This window comes from Vulpes lagopus, chromosome 3 (genome assembly GCF_018345385.1).
Source record: "Vulpes lagopus strain Blue_001 chromosome 3, ASM1834538v1, whole genome shotgun sequence".
NCBI classification, from domain to species: Eukaryota; Metazoa; Chordata; class Mammalia; order Carnivora; family Canidae; genus Vulpes; species Vulpes lagopus.
In genome coordinates this window covers 160,201,056-160,220,616 of record NC_054826.1, presented here as the reverse complement: position 1 = coordinate 160,220,616, position 19,561 = coordinate 160,201,056, and the positions used below count along the sequence as shown (strand labels likewise).

The following is a 19,561-nucleotide window of genomic DNA, read 5'->3' as shown; positions in this document are numbered from 1 at the left end:
GTTTTGAATTGAAGGTTATGAACCTCTTGAACTTCAAGCTCTACAAACTTAATGAACTGTGTCGAAACCACCTTTTCGTGAGATAAGTGAATTTGCAAAGACAGAATAAGACATCTGTGTATTTAAGAAACAGAGCAGAGAGGCAATCTTGAGTTCTTTTGGCTTTCTGTGTTTTCCTGGATCCAAGTACCCTGGAAAGTCCAGCTGCTTTCCTTTTTTTTTTTTTTTTTTTTTTTTTTAGTTTGGTGAGACACTGTTATATCCTTATGATAAGTACCAATGCCTTGCTCCAGCTTGTTCCGATTTTCATTTCTTTTTGGCTACCTTCAATTAGTTTCTCTTTACTTTAAGCCAGATGGTCCCACTTACTATATTTCCTCAACTCTAAGACACATTTTTAAATTAGTAATAACTTTTCAGGAAAAATAAAATCCTTCATTAAATGCCTTTTCATCCTGATTTCAGCTATGTTAAAAAGTGAAAAGTAATGCATGCTGAAACTAAGGAAATATAGCACTGCTAATAACAGAACCAGAAATTATAGAAGAAACTAAATGGAAATTTAAATTCCCACCTCTGAAATAATCTGCTCTATTACATCCTTGCTAGATAGTTATCCTGCTCATGCCCGAGCACTTCAAGTGACAGGGCACTCAGCACACATCAGTTAACATCTTCGAGCAGAAATCAGTTAACGCAGAGATGTGAGAGGATCTTAGTAATGTATCATCTTGCCACTATGTCTTCTTTTAGTTAAATCATGTATTTATGTTGTCATGCATATTTGATTCTCTTAAAACAATAAAATGACTCCAAAGTTATGGAGGATAGCCATGATGAGCTAAAATCATCATCTTTGGACAAACCTAAGAATACGAGATACGCCAAGAATCACTTTATATTCTGAAATTGCATTCATAAACAACGTTGCATATGAAACGTAGACCTTCACAAAATTACATATCCAAGATGATTAGAGAAATTTTATTGTCTTTTGAGTTTATGTGCCTTTCTTGTATCTGAATAAAAGCAAACAATGGAAATCTATTTTTTGAGACCCTGTAGAAAAGTTGGCATAACTAACTTTTCAGAGGAGACTAGAATAACTAATAGCAGAAATAAGATTAGAACCATCTCCTAACACAACCCGAGACTTATAAAAACGATAATTTTTGTATGTAGAACTCTACTTATTTTAAGTGTTTTCATCAATGAGTATGATTTCACATTATGCCCTTCTGATTACTTGCTCTGTGTTTGGACACAATTCTAGGTATCAATTAATGTCTGATAAATGGATTGTGAAAGTGGGGGCACAGTTGAGGAAACATTGGCATTGCTAGACTTGAAAATAAAAGCGAATTCTATATTTTCCTCAAAGGACATCCCTTAACTTATCTAGTGGCAGATTTTGATCAATCATGTCAATGATTTTTGTGTTGAAGGCCCTTAAGAGACAGCAGTGGAATGACCACAGAACCTGTCCCTATAAGATTCACCTGAGAATAAAACTAGAGGTTTCGATATATAATGGATGAGATTCATCATCTTTATACATGATAGATAATTGCAAGTAGATTCCTGAGAAGGTATGGATGGAATCACTCAAATTCAGGAAAAATGATAAGGATACAAGTTCCAAGATGCCTGATTTTTATATAGTTAAAAAGAAGGATATGAATGAAATAATCCTTCTGCAACGTATTTGAAAAAAAAAAAAAGTTATAGGAAGGGAACTAATCTGCATGCAAGCTGGATGTGGGAAGCCAAAGAACATGAATGTGACATTTTGATTCAGCATGGCCTGAGGAAAAGAGAAAAATCAAATGTGGTGGACAAAAGGACCCTGGTGGGGGATGCAAGTTCTGTGCAAGTTTAGGTCATGGAGCTTGCAAGAGCTTTTAGAAAAAAAACAAATCTCAAGATTATCCAAAACCTTCTGCTAAAAAGGCTTCTCATTATTCATTTTCCCCCCACATGCCTTGCTTCCAGGAAAGCAGTGTAGTAGACGGCCTAGGTCTCATTCTGGTCAAGAAGTATACCGCATCCTAGTAGTATAAACAACTAAAACGGCACACTCGTGATAGGACATGAGCCTGTCCTTGAAAGCCTGAGGACTTCTGGGTGAAGTGGCAAAATTGAGTTTTCACATTTATGGAGATGGGACTCATACCGGGCCCCATAATGTGCCCACCAAGATATTGCTCACCTCTGAGGCTATCTTTGGACTTCTTACCAGGCCTCCTTGAATGTGTCTTGCTTGGCTCTCAATATGAAGAAGTTTTTTTTAAAGCAACATGTATTTAGAGATTATTTTAAAATCTTGATTAAAGAACACAAAATGGTAAGAATATTATAATAAAACCATTTAAGAATATAAAATTAAAGCTATCTCTGAAATCATCTTGCTTTAAAAATTTTGCTAATATCACCCTTAACTAATTCGATAATCTGAACACTTCAAAAACATAAATTTATTTTGTTACTTATTATTCTAATTCCTGTAATAGTTTAAAAGTCTTGTTATGAAAAAATTGGTTATCCTTTTTCTGTTTTTAAAACAAGTTTGAAAAACTAAGCTTTTTTTTTTTCCTTTTAAAACACCTTTCTTGGATGTCAAGGTAATGGCTATAACCATCCACCTCCAAACCATTTTAAGTAGAAGACAAGTAGTATGACATCATCGCAAAGTAATATTTTGTTAGATTACATCATAAATTCCCCTCAATGACCTTTCCATTTACTGAAGCTATTAAGATTATAGACACATTTACTTTAGTGACATTAATAATGAGTCTATTGAACAGGTTACACTAACCCAAGATTTTCTTTAGACAAAGATTTTCTTTCATTATTACTTAAGTAAACCAGTTTTTAAAATCCACTCACTAAATGCGAGCCATGTTTGTTTCAGTTGGAAGTACATGCTTATATCAGTCTGAATCCCGAGGTCATACACAGATAAGTGAGAATTTGGCCGTCCCTGAAGATTGTTGTATTCTTGGTAACAGTGCCATATTCCTTGAAAAGGAAAGAAAAACAGACTAATATAAAATGCTATTTCCTGAAATACAAGCTATACACTTAAACACATCTATGTGAAATTGAACAGCATGGTCATTTCTACAAAGGCAAGATTCATATTTACATAGTAAGCATTTTATATCCTTTTGACTAGAAATAATTTCAATGCCCATCAACAGGGACTGACTAAATAAATTATGGTATATTTGTATAATAGAATACTAGCTTTTCACATAAAGAGAAAGTATACTGATATTCAGTGATCACTGAGCTATTTCGTTAAGTGAAAAAAGATAAAAGTGACATAAAAAGTGTGCTATAATTCACATATGAATCACCTCTCTATATATTTTCTTGTACTTACATAAAGTGTCCCTGGAAGGATACAAAGAAACTTTTGTTTTGTTTTTTTTGTTTTTTTGTTTTTTTGTTTTTTACTTCCAGGGAAGGAAACTTACTGACCAAGGAAAGAATAAGTAGGAAATTTCACTGTATAAACTTTATACCTTTTGAAATTTGAAGCACATAAATACACAATTAATTTAAAAAGCAGATTTTTAAAAATCATTTAAGTTGAAAAAATACTTTTGAATTAAAAAAATGTTTTTGGCGAAGTAGATCTTGATGGAATTACCTAATGCATATTCTTATCAAAGATTGTATCCAGGCAAAGTAAATATGGACTGGCTAGATTTCCCTGAGACACTGCATTTCAGACTGTAAAATGAATTTTTTTTTAAAGATTTACTTATTTGAAAGAGAGAGAGAATATGAGTAGGGAGAGAGGGAGAGAATCCCAGACACCCTGCTGAATGAGAGGCTGATGTGGGGCTCAATCTTATGACCCCAAGATCATGACCTGAGCCAAAATCAAGAGTCAGACGCTTAACTGAGTCACCCAGGCACCCCACAGACTGCACAATGAACCTTTAGATGATCTAGATAAAGTGGGAGTAAAAAGAAAAGTAGAATTAAGGAGTTTATTTTTAGGACCAATGAGTCTGGTTTAGATCCATTGGAAATGTTTTAGTAATAATGAGAAAAACTGCCTTTTAAACCCCAATTATAAACTAATACTTTTTTTCCCTAAAGATAAGGGGGTGAGGTATATGGAGAAAGGCAAGACTAGACTAGAAGGGACATTTCTCAAAGAGATATAAGACAAGTATCTTTAGGTCCTATATTCCCAATGTATTTTTAAAAATGCTTTTGGTGGCACCTGGGTGGCTCAGTCAGTTAAATGGCCAACTCTTGATTTTGGCTCCGTCAATCTCAGGGCATTGGATCGAGCTCTGAATTGGGCTCTGTGCTCAGCTGGGAGTCTGCTTGAGGATTTTCTCTCTCCCTCTCCCCTCCCCCTACTCACACTCTCTAAAATAAATAAATCTTTTTTAAAAAAAGTAAAATAAATGCTTTGGAATATTTAATACATACAGAATTATATGTAGTTCTGTAGTAACAGACAGTTTTTTTTCAGGTGTAGGTTTTAAAGTATATAGTCAAATGAAACCTATGGATGCATTACCTAGTTTAAGACTTTATGATCTTAATTTTGCTCTAATTAAGCAAAATAATTTTTTTCTTTTACCTGAGATCTTCATCCTATCACCTGCCAATCTCCACCAAAGAACAATTATTCTGAATTTTTTGCTTATCATTATCTTATTTTAACAGAAAAATTGAAATCTTTGAGATTCATAGCTTGTACAAGTTTTTGAATAATTTATCCTTATAGTTCTATGAATTTTGAATATATTTTATTAGATGCATATATTTATTAGAAGCCTGTATATTTAGAATTGGTATACCTTTTAAGCAAATTAAATCCCTTCTAACTCTAATAATGAATTTTATTTCAAAAACCCTTTTGTCTGATTAATATAGCAACTGCAGCTTTCTTTTGGTTAATTACTTTAAATAAATTTATATACCCCTCTCACCAGTTTCTTCCAACATATCCCCCCACTACCTCTCATCTCTGGCAACTACTCATCTGTTCTCTGTATCTATGAGCTTAGTTTTTAATTTTATATTTTAAATTTTTAATTGAAATACAGTTGACATACAATATAAGATTGGTGTAACAGCAATGTGACAATTCTATACATTATAAAACACTTATTAGTATAGTTACCAACTGTCATTGTATAAAGTTATTACACTATTATTGACTATATTTTCTATGCTGTACTTTGCATCCCCATGAGTATATTTTATAACTAGAAGTTTGTACCTCTTAATGTCTTTAACCTATTTCATCCATCTCCCGACCCCTCTGGAAACCACCAATTTGTTCTCTAGGAGTTTGTTTCTGTGCCAGTTTTTTTAGATTCTATGTATAAGTAACATCATATGGCATTTTTCGTTGTCTCATTTCATTTAGCATACTATTTCTCTAGATTCATCCATGTTGTCACAAATGGCAAGATTTCATTCTTTTTAATCCATTTTTATCACTTTATCCATTCATCCATTAGATAGTTGTTTCCATATCTTGGCTATTGTAAATAATGTTGCAATGAACATGGGGGTACATATATCTTTTTGAATTAGCTTTTTCATTTTTTTTTTCAGGTAAATACCCAAAAAGTGGACTTTTTGAATCAGATGGTAGGTCTAATTTTTTGAGGAACCTCCATACTATTTTCCGTGATGACTGAACCAATTTACATTCCTACCAAATGTGCACAAGGGTTCATTTTTCTCTACATTCTTGCTAACACCGATTTCTTGTCTTTTTGATAACAGGCATTCTAACAACAGGTATGAGATGCTATCCTATTATGGTTTAGGATTTGCATTTCCCTGATGATTAGTGATGTTGAGTACCTTTCATGTAACTGTTGACCATCCAGTCTTCTTTAAGAAAATGTCTATTCAGATTTTCTGCCTATTTATAAATTGGGTTTGATTTATTTATTTTATTTTATTTTTTACTTTTTGCTACTGAGTTGTGGGAGTTCTTTATATTAGCTCCTTATCAGACATCTGGTTTGCAAATATTTTCTTCCATTCAATATGTTCCTTTTTTTGAGGGATTTCTTTGCTGCTCAGAAGCTTTGTAGATTACATAGTTCCACTTATTTATTTTTGCTTTTTATTGCTTGTGATTTTGGATCATATTAAAAAAATCATTGCTAAAAACTGATAAAGGAGCTTACTGCCTACATTTTCTTCTAGGAGTTTTATGGTTTCAGGTCTTATATTCAAGTTTTTAATCAACATTGAGTTAATTTTTGTGTAGGCTGTTAAGACAGTGGTCCAGTTTCATTCTTTTGCATGTGGCTGTCCAGTGTTCCCAACACAATTTATAGAAGAGACTGTTCTTTCCCATTGTATATCTTGGCTCATTTGTGATTAATTGAACCTATATGAGTAGTCTTATTTGGGGGCTCTCTGTTCTGTTATTTTTGTGACAATATCATACTGTTTTAATCACTATAGCTTTGTAATATAGTTTGAAATCAGGGTATATGATACCTCCCAGTTTTGTTCTTTCTCAAGGTTGTTTTGGCTTTTTGGTTTTGTGGGTTTTTTTGTGGTTCCATACAAAATTTAGGATTATGTGTTTTACTTCTTTTAAAAGGGCAATCGGAATTCTGATAGGGATTTCACTGGATCTTTAGATCATTTTGGTGAGTATGCAGATCTTAACAATATTTATTCTCCCAATCCATGCGCATAGAATATCTTTCCATTTATTTGTGTCTCCTCCAACCTCTTTTATTAAGGTCTTACAGATTTCAATACATAGGTCTTTTACCCCTTGTTTAAATTTATTCCTAGTTATATTTTATTCTTCTGATGCAATTGTAAATGGGATTATAAATGAATAGACTGGCCAGACAAAATCAATAAGGAAACATCAGCCTTAAACAACACATTAGACCAGGTGGACTTAACAGATCTATCTATCTATCTATCTATCTATCTATCTATCTATCTATCTAGAACATTCCATCTTAAAACAGCAGAATACACATTCTTCTCAGGTGCACATGGAACATTATCAAGGATAGATACTATGTTAAGCCACAAAATAAGTCTTAATAAATTTAGGAAGACTGAAATCATTTTAAGTATCTTCTTTGACCACAATGGTATAAACTAGAAATTAATTAGATCAGAAAAACTGGAAAATTCACAAATATGTGGAGATTAAACATGCTACTGAACAACCAATAGATCAAGGAAGAAATCAAAAGGAAATTAAAAAAATACCTTGAGACAGATGAAAATGAAATATACCATTGCAGGATACAGTAAAAGCATTTCAAGAGGGAAATTCATAAGGACACAGGCTACCTCAAGAAATAAGAAAAGTCTCAAATAAATAACCTAACTTTATATCTCATGGAAATAGAAAAAGCACAAATGAAGCCCAAAGTTAGGAGGGAAATAAAGATTAGAGTAGAAATAACTGAGAGACTAAAAAAGACAATATAGAAGATCAATGAAACTAAGAGCTGGTTCTTTTAAAAGATAACCAAAATGGATAAGTGTTTAGCTAAACTCACCAAGAAAGAGAAAACTCAAAATCAGTAATGAAAGAGGAGAGTTTACAACTGATACTACAGAAACACAAACAATCATAAGAGACTACAGTTGATCCTTAAACAACAGGGGGTTTAGGAATACCTACCTCCAGTGCAAAACCCCATATATAAATTTTGACTCCTTAAAAACTTAACTACTAATATCTGACTGCTGACCAGAAGCCTTACTGATACCATAAGCAGTCAATTAACACTTAATATTAACACTTGATATTTAGTATATCTGTTATATATCCTTATAATAAAGTAAGCTACAGAAAAGAAAATATTAAGAAAATAAGGAAAAGAAAATTCATTTATAGAACTGTATTTATCCAAAAACATCAGCATATAAGTGGATATATGCAGGTCAAACCCATGGTGTTCAAGGGTCAACTATACTATGAACAATTATGTGCCAACAAACTTAACTGCTTAGAAGAAATGGATAAATTCCTAGAAACATACAACTTACCAAGACTGAATCATGATAAAATAGGATATCTGAACAGGCCAATTACTAGTAAGAAGATTGAATCAGTAATTAAAAACCTCCCAACAAACAAAAGGCCAGGACCAGATAACTTCACTGGTGAATTCTACCAAAATTCAAAGAATTAATACCATCCTTTCTCAAGCTCTTCCAAAAAAGAAGTAGAGGGAACATTGCCAAACCCATTCTACAAGGTCAGCATTACCCTGATACCAAAATCAGACAAGGACACCACAAGAAAACGGAACTACAGGCCAGTACCCCTGGTGAACATAGATGGACAAATCCTCAAAATATTAGCAAACTGAATTCAACAGTACATTAAAAATATCATATACCATGATCAAGTGGGATTTATTCCAGGGATGCAAGGATGGCTCAGGATTCACAAGTCAGTAGATGTGATGCACATTAATGAAAGATAAAAATCATATGATAATCTCCACATGATTAAAAAAACATGATAATCTCCATAGATGTAGGAAAAGCATTTGAGAAAATTCAGCATCTATTCCTGGGTAACAACTACAACCAAGACTGTTTACTGAACAATTATTACATAGTAAGCAGCTTTCTAAGGACTTTATTTACATTATTTAAAAAATTATTCACAGAGTCCTATTGTATAGTTGAAGAAACTACTAATTAGAGAGACCGTATACCTGCAAAGGATCACACAGTTAATATGCAATGAATCTGGGACTGTGCCTTTTCAATCTCCACATCCATGTCCGTAACCCCACTGTTCTGTGGCCTCTCCTGTATAAATCTTAACTTGTTCTGGTCAATACGAATTGTTCCCCTGATGTTCAAGGGCACTTGCCCACAAACAGCCTGGCTTTTTCTCTGCTCAGTAGGCTGCTTGCCCTAGTAAATAGGCTGCTGTTAGTAGGAAATGGTTGGTTTCCCATGATATGGAGAAAAGCGGTTGTCCAAGATAGTAGCAGAGGTCAGTTATACAGTATTATACTTCTCAATCTAGCTGGACATTTCCCCACCCAATGAGAGGCTTCAAGCTGACTTGCCACACCATTAATTGCTGAGCTAGTACTACCTAGGGAGTCAACAGGGAGCTGAAATTTGTTGTTTCACCTGTACTTGCGATATGCCGGTGATCTTTCTCCCTCTTGCCACTGTCAGCTTTGCACTATAGCCAATCTCAGATTTTTCTTTCTTCTTAAGACAAGTCAATGAAATCAATACCAGACTTTACTGTCTTTCCCTTCTTGATGACAATAAAAGAGTGACTGAATCACATGCCCAGGCTCTATAGTGGTAAAGGGCAGAGTTTATTTTGGGCTCCAAGCAGAAACATACACAAAAGACTTTTAAACAAAAGCTTTCTTAGGAGTCTTTGATTAAGGGCTAGTGGTTCTTATGCTCCTCCACCAGACTGACCCACCTTTTCACATGCAGCTGCACAGAAGCGGCAGATAAGGAAACCCTGAAGATAGGAAACTGTCTAGAAACCTATTGAGGATAACAGGGAGGACAGTAACAATAAACCAACACATGTTGAGTGTTTACTGTTTTTCAGATATTTTCAGATATAAGAGCTTTATATTCATCTCAGTTAATCCTCACAATCTTGTGAGATAGAAATATATACCATGACTGTGCTGATGTTACAGATAAGGAAACTGGGTCTTATAATCATTAGGAAGCGTTTCTAAAGTTCCTCAGTTATATGTGATGGAGCTGGGATTAGAATTCAGTCTAACTACAGAACCTGAGGAATTCAACTGTATTCTTATATTGATATGTGTAAAACTCTTCCTTGAGTGGCAAAAATAGGAAATTGCTGTTCTTGGTGTCTTGGCTACCATGAAACGATTTTCAATCCAAATGGTATTGTAGGAGGATTTATTCTGGAATAGAAACCTCTCAAAAATTCATCTACTGGCCTTTATGCCTATTAGAACTATGATGGGAGCTGCCATAAATGCCCTACTCTTCCTGGGGGGAAACTTTAGCTCCTTCTTTGGTGTTCACACTGCATCTGTACTGCTTTTGAGGGACTGAGCTCTGGTTAGAATGTCAACCTTGATAGAAAGGAGCTCTCCATCCAAAGGTTGTAATTCAGAATACTTGCCTCTAGAGGGTGATGCCTCCTTATGGAGCACTGGCCAATTACTAGAATGTGTGACAGTACCTGGATTAAAATTACTAAATTGAAAGAAAAATAGATCACACTTCTGTAATTATACAGACAGAAAAGTTAAAGGAGTAAAATAAGTTTTCTGAAATGTTTTTCATTAACCTAAAAGGTGTTGTTTTAGTTTTTTTACTTCCTTTTTAATGATGATAAGGCATGGGACCAAAGGTCAGTAAGGAACAAGAGTAGAGCATTTTGATAACATCTTTTTCAAGATGAAGATAAAAGTTATAGGAATAATATATGTAAAATTAGATAATTTTTCTCAATATTTTGGGGTTGGGAAGTAAATAATTTAAATTCACTGCAAGTTAAGTGCTTTCTGGTAAAAATGCCAACTGAAAAGAAAAGGACTAATTTGATATTTAGTGATTTTTAAGAGGGGTGATACCTACCATAACCTATAATTCCAATCACACCCACCATGAAGACCCAGAAGAGGATTCCAGCTATGAACCTCAGGAGTATCACAAACATACAACTAAGAAGCATGGCGATAGTCAGGCCACTAGAGGAAAAAGCATACAACACACACAGGGGTCAAGTGTGTTAAACATAACAAAGTTAAAAGCAAGGCAACATTTTCTATCCAAAATATTTCTCAGACTATTTTATTTTATCTGGCTATAGAAACACTTATAATATTAAAAAGTACAAATAATTGTTCCTATTAAGACTTTCACATGAAAAAGTAGGATCATCAGGAACTTCAAACCTGAGTCAATATTTGTGTACCTGGGTAAACTGAAGTCCGGCAGCAACCACTGTTCAAGGAAAAACACAATTCCTCCAACCTACAGTTTTGGCCTATCTGCCATAGTTGCCATGCCACATATATATTTTTCCCCCTTCACATGTCTCACTAAGTGATAAATTATAAAACATACCCATGATACCAAGAGAAGGAAACTTTTTACAACAACTATCTAGAAGTGAAGAAGTCTTAGGGCAGAAAAGAAAAATAATTGCCCCACACAGTTCCTGAGTCCATGATTTTGTAGTCATTATTATGGTCCAATTATTTTTAATAATTTGTGATGTCTGACATCACCAAACATCTATTTCAGGTCCCCAGTAATCTGGGGGCCGCTAATTATAGAGAGCCATGATACAGCTTCTGTATCTCCTGGGCCATAGGACTTTATCAAGCAATCAGCAGTGTGACTATTTTTTTGTCTTAATGTTTTCTTGGAGTTTGACTGAGATACTAATACATCTAAGTTAAATCCATATTGGATTCCACTAGGTAATTTCATTAAACAGAACTCATTAAGATTAGAAATTTGGATGATCCTTCCGTTAAGAACGGATTCCTCCAGTGCTCTTTGTAAGTTTCCAAACTTAGAAACATAGACTGCAACATTTATTGAGCGTGTTGTTTCCAAGTATTATATTTTTTAAAAAGTCTTAATAATTACTGTCACTAGATAGATGACAGCATTGTATCAGAGTAACTTCTTGGGTCACATTCTTGCAGAGCCTATGCTCTCAACTCTGGAAACCATTCCCTATTAAAAACACAGATATTTTAATGCTTAAGTATTCAATATGGTTGAAGGATTATTCTGTGGCATGGTCCAAAAGGAATATTTAAAAAAAGGTCGGGGTGGGGGGGAGAAAAGAAATAAAGCTGTTTATTCTGTGTTTTAATTCTTGTATAAAAATCTAAATAAACTAAGTCATGGCATATTAGTCTTTGGCTTTATATTTATGAGATAAATGGAGAGCAGAAGAGTTGAAAATAAAGGGAGTGCTTATGTTCTAGTGGTGTGAGCCGTGCCTGGGTAGAGAGGGTTTCAGTGTGTGTTGGGAGTGAGGTCAACAGGAAGATCTATTAATGCATAGTTTTTCAAATAATAGTTTAAAAGGACAAAATAGGGCAGCCTGGGTGGCTCAGGGGTTTAGCGCTGTCTTCAGTCCAGGGCCTAATCCTGGAGACCCAGCTTCAAGTCCCGCATCGGGCTCCCTGCATGGAGCCTGCTTCTCCCTCTGCCTGTGTCTCTGCCTCTCCCTCTGTGTCTCTATCATAAATAAATAAATAAATATTTTAAAAAATAAAATAAAAGGACAAAATAAAGAAGAAATGTGGAAGTTATCTAATGATGATGAGTCTGACAGTAGGGGAACCAGTATAACTACTGTCAAGTATAGACTACAGTCTCTGCTATGGAGAGATATCCTGAAATACTGATGCACACTGAAAATAATTATTGTGTTTAAGAGAAGGCATCGAAATGAATAAAATCTCAAAAAAAAAAAAAACCTATCTAGTTCTATAGCTCAAAAACTAGTCACTGGAATTTTATATACAATTTTGAGCTTATTAAGTACCACATAGTTACATATATCTATCTTGTTCCCCTAGTGGTTTTATAACTGTTCCTTGAATCCACATTTTCTATGCATCTTCTATGTTCCAAGGACCACACTGGAAGTTACAAAAATAGAGAGGAGTTAGACGTAGTTACCATGGTAAAGAACCAGGTAAATAAAATACAAAATTCTAGGTGCTATATAAATGATAAGTACATATGTGTGTGTAGGGGTGTGTGTGTGTGTGTGTGTGTGTGTGTGTGTGTGTGTGTAGGAGGAACACAGAGGGAAAAGCAATTATATCTGGAGAAGTCAAGAAAGACTTCATAAAAAAAATCAGCTTTTGTGTAATTTAAGATTTTATTTATTTAAGAGAGAGGGCACAAGTAGGGGCAGGGGCAGGGTTGAGGAGCAGAGGGAAAGGGAGAAGCGGGGCTCTATCTCAGGACCCCCAGGATCATGACCTGAGCTGAAGGCAGATGCTTAACTGACTGAGTCCCCCAGGCACCCCGAAAGCTGATTTTAAATGAGATGGAGTTGCCCAGGACATAGGAAGGGCGTGCTAGGAAAGAGAAGAGCATGTGCAAAACATAGGGGCTTGACAGACCAGGGATGGGTATGCTATTTGATGTGTTTAGAATATAGGGTTACTCAAATAATATGGATGGAGATGAATCTGGGAAACTAGTTGGACCGGGTTGTAAAGGGCCTTGTAACTATCTGAAGAAGTTTTTCACTTTGCTCTCTGATCACTAGGGAACCATAGATGCTTTTAAGGCATAAGAAGGGGATATAAGAGCCAGATAGTAGCAATCGCCTTAAATATATCAAACACATGTTCCTGCTCCAGCAAAGTCACTGCATTTTCCCCTTACCTTTCAGGAATGCAAATTCTGTATCTAAACAATTTTAATCTCCTCCTCCCTTCATATATTCTTTCCAACTCTTCATAACTACGGTGACTTTGATAACAGCAAACATTATGTGGAAAGAAGGTGTTAAAAAGTACGAGTGATCCCTTGGAGGTGGAGGGAAGGACAAATGAGAAAACAGACCCAGAGAGATAAGACTACAACCACTGTAACATAACAATAAGAAGCAAACGTACTATAGATGTTGTCCCCGCATGACTCGAAGTGTATTTATATAAGTACTTTTACTGGGAATTTAATGAATAAAGTTCAAATTTACATTATGACTTTTGTAACACTGGATATATTTCCAAATATCTTTGCCCCATCTTCATCCTATCTGAAAAAGAAAATGGCAGGAACTTTTATTCACAAATACAAATAGGGAATTTGAAGAAAGCATTCCACAAGGGTTAAATGGGGCTGGAGAAGAAACACCAATGTTTGTTTGCACTTACATGAGAATCCAATACCAAGTTGTTGCATAATCTTCAAATATTTTCATTCCAACTGCCCTTGCATCAAGGATTTTATTGACACGACTGAATTCAAAGGAAAAAAAAATCAATTATTTTGACTACCACTAAACAGAAATGCTCTCGTTATGATAAAAGGGGCTTTGCAAGCTGCTGTTCAGAACATACTTTCAGGAACCATTTATCAGGAGGCACTCTTCCCCCCGCCACAATATGGAGATGTCACTTTGATAGACTACAAAGGTGGCTATAGCTACACACACACAGAACGTGGCTTTCGAGAGTGGTGAACAGATCCCTTTTCAACGTATGGGACATGTCCTCAATACTGCGGAAACCTCACTGTAGGAAATGAATTCAAATAAGATCAGTTTTTAGCTTACAAAATCCCTGGAGTCAAGAATGAACAATCATTCTTAATTCCCTTTTTTAATCCTCTGACGGCCGTGTAGCAGGAAGGCATCGTGGGATACATACAGAGGGGTGCACAAATCATTAGCGTCCCGTTTGATGAATTATCAAAGTGAATGCACTATGTAGCAACAACCTTGTTGTCCCTTGTCCTATGTTCCCCCGTCACAATTCCTCCTCTCTTCCCCCAAGGTAACCACAATCCTGACTTTTGTGATAATAATTTTCTAGTTTTCTTTTCCAGTTTTACTCCTTACATATGCATCGCAGGATAATTTAGTTGTGCTTGTTTTTGGCTTTTTCTGTCAATGGACTTGTACTATTATTTTGTTATTTCTTTCACCTAGTTTTATATTTGTGAAATCCACCCGTGGTGCTATTACATTTGAATATTCCGGGCCTGAAGTATTTTGGACTGCTGAACTCTTTCAAGGAAGAGAGATATATTTTTAGAATATCTTTAAGTTTCACCTTTAATTCAACAACTGAGCTATACAAGGATATCGTGTTTGTTTGTGCACCCACGTAAGTGTATGCATCCAGGGAATTAATTATATTTCCTAATAACCTGAAACATCATGATGTGTACACAAAGGGGAACAGTAAATTAACTTCCTTGTAGTAAGTACACAGACATTGATATGGTCCCGAAACAGTATTACGATGGTTGTTCCTCCTTTCCTAAGGCTCTCTTCTCTTTACATTTAGCAGTTTTATTATTTCAGTCATTTTTTTTTGAATAGTGATTCAAAAAGCTTTTCTTTTATTGCGTTCATTCAACAAGTAAATTAAGGCCTTTCGATATGCTTACTGACCTCTCATACTTCTATACCAGTTGATAATGAAAGATTTAATAACCATTTTAGAAAACATCATTGCACTTTCTTATTCACTTTGGTTTCTCCTTTACTTGCTTTTCTTAATGAATACACACCAAGCTCTCCAATCCCCAGTGACATGTGTATTTCATAATTCTACATAATTCTTTCCCTATAACCCTTAACCTAATGGCAGCTGTAGTCTTGTGTATAATAACAGGACGCCTACAAACTCAAAATAAGAATGTAAACAAACATACTTTGCAGCTGTCCTGAGTTCTATAGCATTTCTTGTTCTTCCACTTCCATCTTCAAATGTTGTCTTATTTCCTACTGTCAACGTGCCATTGTTAGTAGCAAAGTCAGGGAAACATCTCTGGAGAACTGTAAACAAATAAAATTACAGTAATCATTTTTTTTTTCCTATTTCTTCCTATGGGATGGTCTCCCTTTCTTAAGCTTTCTGTTATTTATAGCCAAATTCTTATTAGACAACGTTTAAACATATTGCTCAACACAGATAATCGCCCATTACTTGATGGTCAGAAGGTATTCCGATGGTCCTAAGACAGATGTAGTAAGCAAATATGATCATAATCTGAAACTATACTCCAAACTTGATTATTTTACACATGGTCACTCAACAAGTGGCCAATAAGTAAGATGCGCAGCACAGGTCTTAAAAGAGGAATACTGAGAACATGTCTCACATGGTAAAAACATTTTAATAAAAAGGCTATTTTTGCATGTATGACTGAGCTTACTTTTTTTTCTTTTTTAAAGATTTTATTTATTTGAGGGAGAGGGAGAGGGAGGAGAGGGAGGGAGGAGAGGGAGGGAGGAGAGGGAGGGAGGAGAGAGAGCATATGAGCAATGGGGAAGGACAAAGTGATAGGGAGAAACAGGCTCCCCACTGAGCAGGGAACCAGATGTGAGGCTGGATCCCACTGAGCCTCCCAGGCACCCCAAGTTTACTTTTTCTTATTAAAAATATATATCTTAGATACTCCTTGAGTGAAACATTGAAAACTGAAGATTTGTGAATAATTCCTTGAGAAATAAGAACTAGCTCAGACTTCAGGCTACTAAGACAACTGAATTTTTATTTGTGAAGTCTTAATAATTTGCCTCCCATCCAGCTTTCTCATTTACATGGTTTTTTTTTTTGGAGGGGCTAGAAATAGAAATTCTAAGGCTATCAAAATGGCCCAGAACTTTGCAGACTAGCATCATTTCTCTGTAGAGTTACCTCACCTGTTCAATCTTCTACGCACTTATTTTGATTAAATAGAATCCTTCCCTCTTTACAAATCTGTATTACTTAAAGTATTTTAAAGCCCCAATTTTAATTTTTTTTTATTTATTTATGATAGTCACAGAGAGAGAGAGAGAGAGAGAGGCAGAGACACAGGCAGAGGGAGAAGCAGGCTCCATGCACCGGGAGCCTGACGTGGGATTCGATCCCGGGTCTCCAGGATCGCGCCCTGGGCCAAAGGCAGGCGCCAAACCGCTGCACCACCCAGGGATCCCATAGCCCCAATTTTAAATGAAGAGAGACCAGAAATCAGAAGTGGATCATTTTTATATTTTTAATTTATTTTTTATTTTCATTTTATTATTTATTTTATTTTATTTTATTTTTATTTTTTATTCATTTTATTTTTTTTATTTTTTATTTTTATATTTAAAATTTTTATTTTATTTTTTTCATTTTTATATTTTTGTAACAGATTTGCATGGGGTTTTGAGGAGTTTGAACCTAAAAATATTAAAGCAGTTGATATAGGGAAAGAAGGAATACATCTTTACTGTAAAAATGTACCTTAAAAATTTACCTTTCCTGACTTTTCGGGCTTAAAATGACCTCTAGTCTATCTACCTCCATCTTCTGTAGCACTTAAAATATATGGCTGATTCCTTCAGTAGCTTCCTCATCTTTCCCTGGTTCTTCCCTGGCAAATTCGACATAGTCATCTCTACCAGCTGCTTCTATTCCCTCTCAATCCAATCACATTCCACCCCCACCACTCCAAAAAAATTTGTCCTCCCAGTGATCCCAATGATTTCCAAATGGCCAAAACCTCCAAAGTTCTTTTAGTCGTCATCCTGCTTGAACCCATTTCCTAGCACAGTGCTTGGTACGTAGTAGAACTCAGTAAATATTTGCTGTTGCGTTAACCATTCTGAGTCTTTGACATGTTAGTCAACCCCTGCCTTCTGAAACTCCCTTCCTTTGGCTTACACGCCCAGATTCTCTCCTGCCCTCCCTTCAGCTTTTCTGTGCATTCCTGCCCCTTGCCACTCCTTAAATAGGACTGTTTCCGCCTACAGAGTCCTCCAGAGACCTTGTAATGGGCAATTCCATCCAATCAGTTAGCTTCAATTGCTAAATATGCTCATTATATATTTGGAAAGTAGAGAAAATAAGAAGGAAGATACGAAATAATACATAGTTCTACCATGAACTATGGTATTACAATGAACTCTATAAACATTTTAGATCAATTCCCTTCTAGTCTTTCTTCTAAAAGAAGTTTTTGAGACTCATAACCATAAAATAAATGCACAGTTTTCCCTTGTTTCTTTTAACGTTGCTTATTTTTCCTTTCATAAACTCCTGAATAAGTGAATTTTATCAGCTGTATACTATTCCACTAAGTAGTATACTCAATCACCTATTGGGGGAATGAACACAAATTGACCGTGATGTTTACCTCAATGTCTGTGAGGGACAATGCCTTATTCAGTCTTGTATCTCCAGTGTACATTTTATATTGTGTAATTTAACCAAACTGTACTTGTAAGGGCAGGAATGTCTTATACTCTTCCACCTATTATACCTTCAGTGATTAAAGATTAATTTCTATCATTTTGTAACATTGCTTCTTGACTACTGACCCTTGTTGCCCAGGGCCTCCCAGCAAAACATAGTTGCTTACAAGACCTACATCTTTACTCAGGGTCCTCAATGACCCAAAGAAAAGAGATGGGGGCGCATAAGAGGTTGTATTTGGTGGTGGCACAAATGGAAAACTTGTACAAGTGGAAAATTTGTAAGAATGGAAATTTTCTTTTTTTAAAAGTTAGACAAAGTTTATATAAACTTTAAAATTTATAAAACTTAAAAATATAAAATACTGATTCATTTAGGAGACACAAATATTTCAAATTTCAAATTCTAGGACAAGTCTGTCTCACTTCACTCCCCAAGCAACTTCTGAACAAACTCTTTGACTCAGTTCAGGGGTGAGTGGGCAAGATTATAAGATTATGTCTGTGTGTGTTTACATGTGCTCATAGAGCACTAGATAATCTATTTGGGCTTTAAAAATCCTTTTTAAACTTATTTTTCTTTTTAAAGATTTTATTTATTTATTCATGAGACACACAGAGAGGCAGAGACACAGGCAGAGGAAGAAGCAGGCTCCTCACGGGGAACCCAATGCAGGATTTGATCCCGAGACAGGTATCACGCCCTGAGCAGAAAGCAGATGCTCAACCACTGAGTCACCCAGGCATCTTTAAAATCAGATTTTGATCTTTTCTGTGTATGTTGATGCAACAAAACCCCAAAACTAACAGAGCTCCAGTGGAAATATCTCTGGCTGGAGTCAGGAGAATGGGCTTTAGCTTTGGCTTCTTCTTAATTAACTCTGGGACACTGGGCCAGTCACACAACTATTCTAGGCTTCAGTATTTGTCAATAGTAAAATAAGGGGACTGAATTAAGTAACTTCTTATAATTACATATTCTAAGATAAGTAATAACCACTTACATGGTTTGCTTGGAAAAATCGCTGTTGGACAATCATCATCCAGTAAAAGTTGTGCAAGAGCCTAAAATGAAGAGTATAACCTTTAAAAGACTACACAATGACAACGTTTACTCTCAGTATAAAAATTGTGTCCCTTAAAAATTTAACTCCATTATTATCTCATTATTTCATATTACTCTAATAAGAGTGATTTTAATATCACACACACATGCTTATTTGACAAATGCTCTTAAATGTCCTAATTATAATTCAGTCAAATCAACTATAATAAAACCAGACCCACTGAAGCCACAACACACCTTTGGATGTGAATATCTATGACTTAATCATATTCTGAGTCTCTAACTCTTCAAACTTTTTTTTTTTCTGGAAAAAGAGTATCTTCTTTAAGTTAGAAGCCATTATTACCATTTAATGCAACGGAGCTTTAGAATTCCTTAATAAGTCTCAAACCTAGATAGGATTTGAGGATTTTTTTTTTTAATGAATAATTATCAAGTTGGGTTTGGAAGTAAAATTCTACTTGTTAACAAGTAGCCATGGATCTTCATCATTACAATAATGAAATGGTGACATTAATAAGATGAAATGACATTAGCTCCTAGATCTTGATGGCAAAAAAAAAAATCCATCCACATAGAGAATTTGT

General features: G+C 35.2%; 1 protein-coding gene across 1 annotated transcript in view; it reads right to left on the bottom strand.

The window, feature by feature from the left end:
• SLC44A5 (solute carrier family 44 member 5) overlaps nucleotides 1–19,561 on the bottom strand; it is a 110,814-nt gene that overhangs the window by 26,149 nt on the left and 65,104 nt on the right. The window contains exons 6-10 of the mRNA XM_041749495.1: nucleotides 18,913–18,973; nucleotides 15,397–15,520; nucleotides 13,890–13,973; nucleotides 10,603–10,715; nucleotides 2,890–3,021 (exon numbers count right to left, since the gene is read on the bottom strand). Of these exons, the coding sequence (XP_041605429.1) occupies nucleotides 2,890–3,021; nucleotides 10,603–10,715; nucleotides 13,890–13,973; nucleotides 15,397–15,520; nucleotides 18,913–18,973 (514 nt within the window). The remainder of the gene's footprint in view (nucleotides 1–2,889; nucleotides 3,022–10,602; nucleotides 10,716–13,889; nucleotides 13,974–15,396; nucleotides 15,521–18,912; nucleotides 18,974–19,561) is intronic.